Consider the following 8,149-nt stretch of genomic DNA (forward strand, 5'->3'; position numbering starts at 1 on the left):
GGGGCAGCAGGTACAATTCTTACGCTCTACCTGCAGGGCATTGTTCAAATGAATGACCTTGACCTACATTAATGGTCACAGGGGTCAAATAGGTTTAAATCTTGAAAAAATGATTTGTCGATAGCTAAGAGAACTGGTATTAGACCAATAGTATGCATGAGGGGCTAGAAAATTTAATGACATGAAGCTAGCCTTATCTGATATTGGAATACAGTGGTAATAATAATCAGTTTTTGCCTTTGATAAAACCCAATTTCTATCTAGACTCCTTGATAATTTCAAATTAAATAAGTACATTGATTTTTGATGATATTGAATCTTTTCCATGTAGTCAAATATAGAAGTCAGTTGTAATGTGTCTTAAAAATGGAGAAACAAAATATATGTCACTATCATTTTCCAAAAATGGGACTCGTACACCATGTTGTTGATGAGCATGATTGGCTACTGCCATACAGCACATCAGGGACATACGTTTGTCAACACGAAACATTGGAAGACACAGCAGAGGAAGAATGGCTTGTGAAGGATGGTCCAGCCCTCAAAGCATTGAGAAAAATAATCTTCGACAAGCGACAAAGTTGATTATTTCTATTCTACCATGTACTATCTAGTTCTGAGATCTATATAGAAAAACAACAAAGAAACCCCGGGAAAACCTTGTAATTTATTTCTGGAGTATTGCATTATTTTGTTGATAAAATATATATTTCTTTACAGGCACTACAGTACTACAATCAAGAACATCCATCATTAAATAGTTGTGTGAAACACAAACACAATTTTCTGGATAAACAGTTATTCTTACTTTTTTAAATACTTCAGCATGTAGATGATGATTTATTTTGTTGCTTTAGATGACTAAATTTGGTATAGTTTCTATTTATTGCAGTGTAACCAGAAGAGCTTGTGATGTTTGTCCGTTTGATAGTAAATTACCAGTCATTGCCTCGAGCTTGAGTAAGATTTATACCCTTGGTATTTTGTTGGACTAATTCCAATGCCCTCCCATTGTTTCATTATTGAGAAACCAGCAGAATCTGATTTAATAATTGATAGGTCCCCATATTGAATATACAGGTGCCCTATAGCAGTCACTCGCTAATAACTCAAGTTTTACATGTAATTAACCGTTCACATTAAATGAAGTCTAGATGTTCAATTCACAAAATCGCATACTGAGGCCAACGATCAGGGTCAAGGGTCCAGTTCATTTTTTTTAATCTTTTCACTGGTGATTATTTTTATGACGTTATGAAGTAAATTTGGTCGGAAATTTACATCGGATCAACAGACATAACAGGTTAAGGTCACGGAGTCAAAGGTCAAGGTTATTTGAGGACAAAGTAGATATCTCGCAATGATACTGGTTGTTAGTGAGGGAGGTATTAAAGATTAAATAAAATAAATCACAAATGAGTATCATACCAGTATCTACATTTCTGAACAAATATGGAGGTACAAGGAAACAAGACTTCTATATTACATGTATAATGTATACTATTTTTGCAATTGTTTTGAATTATCAATGTCAAAAAATAATAGTACTTTACACAAAAGTTGAAAAAAATGCCAAGGTCCACAACATGCTTCCTCCATGACAGAGCTACCAAACTCTTCATCCACAACAGAGACACAGCACTTTTCTTCCATAACAGAGCCACAGGACTCAACCTCCATAATAGAATCACATGACTCCTCCTCTATGACAGAGCCACAGGATGCTTCCTCCAAGAAAGAGTCACTAAACTCTTCATCCGTAACAGAGACAAAGCACGATGCTTCCTCCAAGAAAGAGCCACTAAACTCTTCATCCATAACAGAGACAAAGCACTTTTCTTTCATAACAACTTTATGAACGCACACAACTCTTCCTCTATGAGAGAGCCACAGGATGCTTTGAAGTAAAAGGTCACTTGTATTCAAAAGGAGAGAACAAAAAAAACAAATATGTTGTGTGCGTTCATAAATCGGATAACAGAATGTTTATGGAAGGTGCATATGGATTCTGATGGGGAAATGACTTCTGAACCAACTGCAATTATTGATCCATTTGCTTTGCCAACATTATGAAGCTGATAGGAAATTCTGCCTACGGTGGACTCATCATGGATAAGAGCCAGCACACCAACATTAAATATGTTCGTGGGGAAACCAATGCATGCAACGCCATCAATGACCCGCAATTTAAAGACATACACCAACTGGACGAGGACATTTTTGAGGTAGAGAATGCCAAACGCACCATTACTAATGACCTACCTATACAGCTAGGTTACTTCATTTTACAGTACGCAAAGCTTCGCATGTTGGAATATTACTACGACTTGATGGACGTCTTCGTTGACCGTAGCGATTTTGCGTACTGGGAAATGGATACAGACAGTGCGTATATGGCCCGTTCGGGGAAAAGACTGAAGGAAATCATTAAAGCGGACAAACAACTTCATGACAACGGACTATATGGTTTTTGTCATGTCTGGGACGTAAATGCTGTGATGGCCACGAAAAGCATGACATGAGGACACCAGGACTTTTTAAATTAAAGTATGAAGGTCACCTTATCGTTAGTGTCATCTAAAAAGTACTGTGTGAATAAAGACGACATCAAATTTTCTGGTAAAGGAATTCAAAGTAATGGAATTGACACAAAAGTGCTCGACCTACTAATGTGCCCGGAAAAGAAAGATCCGATGGAAGTAAGGATGGTAGATATTGTGTGTGAGTTAATGGACGAATAAATGAACTGAGTTTCAAAGTGTGTCTGCGCTTGTGTGTGTGGACTTATCTTGGCTCAGCATAATAGGAGTGGGACGACTGGTTCGCCCGTTGCCAGTATAATTAAGACCATTTTATGATGTAAACTTGCAGGATATATGAAACAGTAATAGTTTCAATATTACAGCTGCAGTTGACTCATGTGTGAATTTGTTGAATTTCAGATAATCTTATGACAGAAACTAACTTTGGTAGATATGAAAGTGACCCTCAGACAAAGGAGTTTGATATGTGGACATTCATTCTGAAATTGGCTCGTGTGGATGAAGAGAAATTATCGTTATTTTTAAGGCAGTTCGATAAAATTCTGGAGGATAAGTCAATTCAACTATTCTGTTGATGAAGCACTCACAAAAGATGGACATTTTCATGAGACAGTGTGAATCTGCTGCAGGAATGGGACCATATGCACACTGCAAGTGTAAGAACATACACACAAAGTTACAAACTGTTCACCAGGCAAAGACATATTGTGGATCTCCTTTGAAATCAAGGAACATAAATATGGCTGGTGCAGATGAACTGACCAAAGACCCATCCAATTCAGGAGAATGCCAGGCTACCAGTCTTATTTCTGCAATATATGTTTGAACTTCATGGGAATTTCCACCATGTCAATCTTTCAGATTTTTCTGTCGGTCAACAGTTTTGCAGTGACCTACGACCATTACTATCTAGTGGCAACCCCAGAGGATATGTTTTTGAAAGAGATGGGTATGCGCAACATCAGTGAGAAAGAAAGAAAATATATATTGAACAATCAACGCGTGGACAATCACAAAATAAAATTTGGCAGAAAGAACGACTGAAGCGGGTACAGTCATCCAATTTTGGACGAATATGCAATGCCACTGAATGGACAGATTTCAAGAGTCTGGCTGCTTCTTTTATGTCGTCTAAATGAATTCATTCTGCGGCAATCGCTTATGGAGTGAAGTTTGAAAAGAAACCGTTAGAAAGTACGAGACAGTAGTCAAATGTTAAGAGACAGAGTGTGGCATATTTGTTTCATCAGCCTCGGTGCTTCACCAGATGGCATTGTGAATGACACTTTATTGTGAGAAGTTGAATGTCCCTGCACTGCGAAAAACACCTCGATTACTAAGGATTCAGTGACATTACTTAAGTTTGAAAATGCAGATGTGCTTTTGGACAGAAACCATGGGTACTTTTACCAAGTTCAAGGACAACTTTTATTTTTCATTTATATTGAAGTCATTGATGGAAAAAGTGTTGTTCCACAAGCCAGGATGTTTCTAAATGACAATCCCAAGCCAAGCTCGTCCAATCAGCATACACTTGACACACCACCGGCTAACTGTTCATCATCAGTTCCACATCCAGTACAGCAGATACCGATAACCAAGATACATACGATGCTGATGAAATTGATTATTCTGAGGATGAAAGTATGACTGGAAGATTACAGGAACCCGGCAATTACTGAATATTTTCATTGACAAAAAAGAAAGTTTCCACAAAAGACTTCGTTCTCAATAAAAAAAAAACCTGGCCAAACACAGCAAAAGAAATCTGTTCTAACATTACAGGATGCTATCCAAGCCCTATAAAGTGTCGGGAGAAATTTCACTCATTGAAAAGTGGATATAGGAAATATCTCGCTGAATCAAAAAAAAATGGTAACAAAAGACCCCTACCGTTCTATTTTGAAGATGAAATGCAATTTCTTTTGGAAGCGTTCAAACCCGTAATCTTGAGGAGTTTACCTGGTGCAAATGAAATTAACACAGGATACTGATAACGAGTTGGAGAAGTCAGATAAGTCCGGTGGTAGTTCTAGCAGCAAGAAATCAAAAAGATGCAAGGCTGATGACTTGAAAGAATACTTTGCAGAACGAGATGAAAAATTGATGGCATTCATGTGAGAACTATCGGAGAGAAACTGATAGAACTTTAGAGTGTAAGTTGATATCAGAAACTGGAGCTACAGAATCCGCATATTGATATCAGCCACAAAACTGTAAATTTAAAGGAAAATTTTGCTTTATTTTCATAATTCTAGTCGTACAAGAACAGTACTCACAATTGTTTATTATTTATTTTTTTACAATATTGCAAAATGTAATTTGTGATTAAGTGTTATGGTGATTAAGATTTATGATTAAAATGTTGAAATGTTTCATGCAGCCTTTGTAAATTCCTCCTGTGGAAAATTACAACAATTGGTTCATTAGTTGTTGGCGCAGACGGATTCCTTGTAACTGGTGACCATTCTGTGCGAAACTATTCTGATCCTGATGTGCTTCTTCAAATTCGCCGAAAATCAAAGATTTATCTCTGATATGCATATGTTGTGCAGAACACAAGCAGAGAGAACCGAATCAAAAAGGATATTCATGTCTGACGAAACCTCAACAACCTTCTCAAACATTTAAGCATCCCAAATGCCCTTTCTATGACTTGTCTACACTGGCTGTGTACTTTGTTGAAACGTTACTGCTGTTGAGTTAAATTACCACAATCTCGAAATGGTGTTATTAGCCACGCCATTATAGAATAAAAAAAAAGTCCCCCAAGATGTTATAACCAGGGGGAATTTTTGTGTCATTGTTCTGAAAGAGATCCGATTGTTTTGTTATAAAAAGTGGTTATTTTGATTGTGTGGTGTACGACACACAATTTGATTTAAAATTTGTCGGGAGCGTACCCATAGAGGCGCAGTTATTCCCGAGACTTTGCCCCGAGGGGCTGGTCATCCTTTGTCAACTTGGCGGGTCGTATGGCCGCCATCTTAAGGACTTTGAAAGAGTTTGATTTTGTTGGGGAAATTCTCGGCAACATGGAGCCCCTGCCTTCTATTAAAGGATCTAGAAAATCCGTGAAACATTCAAATGCAAAATCTGTAACTGGTAACTCGAATACTGTCTAAAGTATCACTTCAAAACCATGTCAGGAAAATGACCTCGACCTGTCAAATGCCATGGAGGTCGACACACAGTCAAGTGAAGACCTAGGTCACACTCCGACGAGTGAAAGTCGGCCCGCACTGGAGACAAGTCTTGTACAGAACAAAGACTCCAATGATTTGTCAAATACCATGGCAGCATTTATGGGTAATATGCAAAGTCTCATGGAACAACAAATGCGTATGTACCGACGCAGACTTTATTTTGCGATTGAAATACCTGATCAGAATACTATGCAATGCGATAATTAGATATTGGTATATATTATCGGAGATGTTGTCTGTTGAAAATGCAAAAGTTGCGGTTAACGTGGGATTTTCCCACGCCGTCAGGCTTCCTTCCACAACTCGTGTACGGACGTACCAGGTTGGGTCAAAATTAAAACAAAACACACCGGAGTGATACATAACAACGTTATTAGAATTTACCAACAGTGAACACGGCAGGTGAGCCATTGTTTTCTCATTCATTAAAACATTTCCTTTTATAGTTGGCCCGACTGAGCAGATTTTCGAACTCAAAAAGACCTGTTTGTTTGAGTTTTACGGCCTATGGACAACTAGGGTCAAACAATAATATCGTTTTCATTGTTTAAATCAGATAAAATTGGTCATTAAATCATTTTGATAAAAAAGGTTGGTTAAAAAATGGTAAAAATATATATATACGAATAGATTATGTGAACTTAGTGATATACATATAGAACGTCAAAGTATATACATAGATTTCCGATGACGTCACGCAATTTCTGGTATGTAAAATAGCCGCCATATTGGTGGTGAAGCAGTGCATATCGATTGACCTACCTTTAGCGTAAACAAAATGGTGAGTTATTGTGCGATGATTGGTTGTTACAACACAGGTGGGAGGGACAAAGTTTCTTTCTTTCGTTTACCGGCTGTTATTACATCTCAAGGTGAAAAGACGCTTGGACTGTCAGAAAAACGAAGGAGGTTGTGGTTGATTAAAATCAGTAGAGCAGATCTTGCACCGTCGTCCTACCCTTCCTTTTTTTTTCCCTTTTTTTAGAGTTTTTAGAGTTTGTTCGAAACATTGCGTTTCAGATACGTGTATTTATACGTCTTATTGCGAATATAATATCATATGTACGTTTCAAGTTATATTTGCCGTTAATTTCTTTCTGAGATCGACGTGTATACTGTGATTCATACTAACGTTGAAATCCGTGCTAGTTGTAAGTGAAGGATTGGTTTGGTTTGGTTTATTTTGTTTAACGTCCTATTAACAGCTAAGGTCATTTAAGGACGGCCTCCCGTGCGTGCGACATGCATGCGTGTGGTGAGTGCGTATGTATGTTTTGGAAGGCTGCGATATGTTCGTGTTAAGTCTCCTTGTGATAGGCCGGAACTTTTGCCGATTTAAAGTGCTACCTCACTGAAGCATACTGCCGAAGACACCCAGCAGCACACCCCACCCGGTCACATTATACTGACAACGGGCGAACCAGTCGTCCCACTCCTAATATGCTGAGCGCTAAGCAGGAGCAGCAACTACCATTTTTAAAGACTCTGGTATGTCTCGGCTAGGGGACAGAACCAAAAGCCTTCCTCACAGCGGCGAACGCTCAACTTAAGGCCAAAAGTGAGGCATTGTCAAGGGAGACATTAGGAAGAATAAAGTTGTTCAGAAAGAAAAGAAAAGATAAGATCCCAAGTTTAGTCGCCTCATACGATCATGCAATGGGGGCAGCAGGTACAATTCTTACGCCCTATCTGCAGGGCAGGTAAGTGAAGGAGCCCAGTCAGCTGAGTTTTCAGGACAAAGACTGGAAGGTTTTGGCCGACGAGCCCAGTCAGCTGAGTTTTCAGGATAAAGACTGGAAGGTTTTGGCCGACGAAGGAGGAACGAAGAGAAACAATGCCTATGGAATTTAGGAAGTACTTTGGGGTGAAGGTAGCGGTCATTATAGACTGTTTTGAGGTGTTCATCGAAAGGCCATCTGATTTGACAGCACGCTCGCAAACATGGAGTTCATATAAGCATCACAATACTGTGAAGTTTTTGATAGGATCCCACCCCAGGGTACCATTGTATTCATCAGTGATGCGGATGAAGGACGTGCTTCAGACAAGTTCATAACAAATGACAGTGAATTTCTGAATAAGTTGGAATATGGGGATCTTGCTGACCGTGGATTTGACATAGCGGACGATGTGGCTCAAGTCAACGGTTTGGTTTGGTTTATTTTGTTTAACGTCCTATTAACATCTAAGGTCATTTAAGGAAGGCCTCCCGTGTGTGCGACAGGCATGCGTGTGGTGAGTGCGTATGTGTGTTTTGGGAGGCTGCGGTATGTTCGTGTTATGTCTCCTTGTGATAGGCCGGAACTTTTGCCGATTTATAGTGCTACCTCACTAAAGCATACTGCTGAAGACACCCAGCAGCACACCCCACCCGGTCACATTATACTGACAACGGGCGAA

The 8,149-nt window shown here is 39.0% G+C and overlaps 1 protein-coding gene across 1 annotated transcript; it reads left to right on the top strand.

The window, feature by feature from the left end:
* Positions 1 to 2,069: 2,069 nt before the first annotated feature.
* Positions 2,070 to 2,522, top strand: LOC117340367. Its single transcript, XM_033902127.1, has one exon. The coding sequence runs from the start codon at positions 2,070 to 2,072 to the stop codon at positions 2,520 to 2,522; it is 453 nt and encodes a 150-aa protein (XP_033758018.1).
* The last annotated feature ends 5,627 nt before the right edge of the window (positions 2,523 to 8,149 follow it).

This window comes from Pecten maximus, chromosome 13 (assembly GCF_902652985.1).
Source record: "Pecten maximus chromosome 13, xPecMax1.1, whole genome shotgun sequence".
In the NCBI taxonomy this organism is placed as follows: Eukaryota; Metazoa; Mollusca; class Bivalvia; order Pectinida; family Pectinidae; genus Pecten; species Pecten maximus.

Excerpts from the sequence above, each read along its gene's own strand:
- LOC117340367 (XM_033902127.1), top strand. The coding sequence starts at position 2,070 with ATGAAGCTGATAGGAAATTCTGCCTACGGTGGACTCATCATGGATAAG.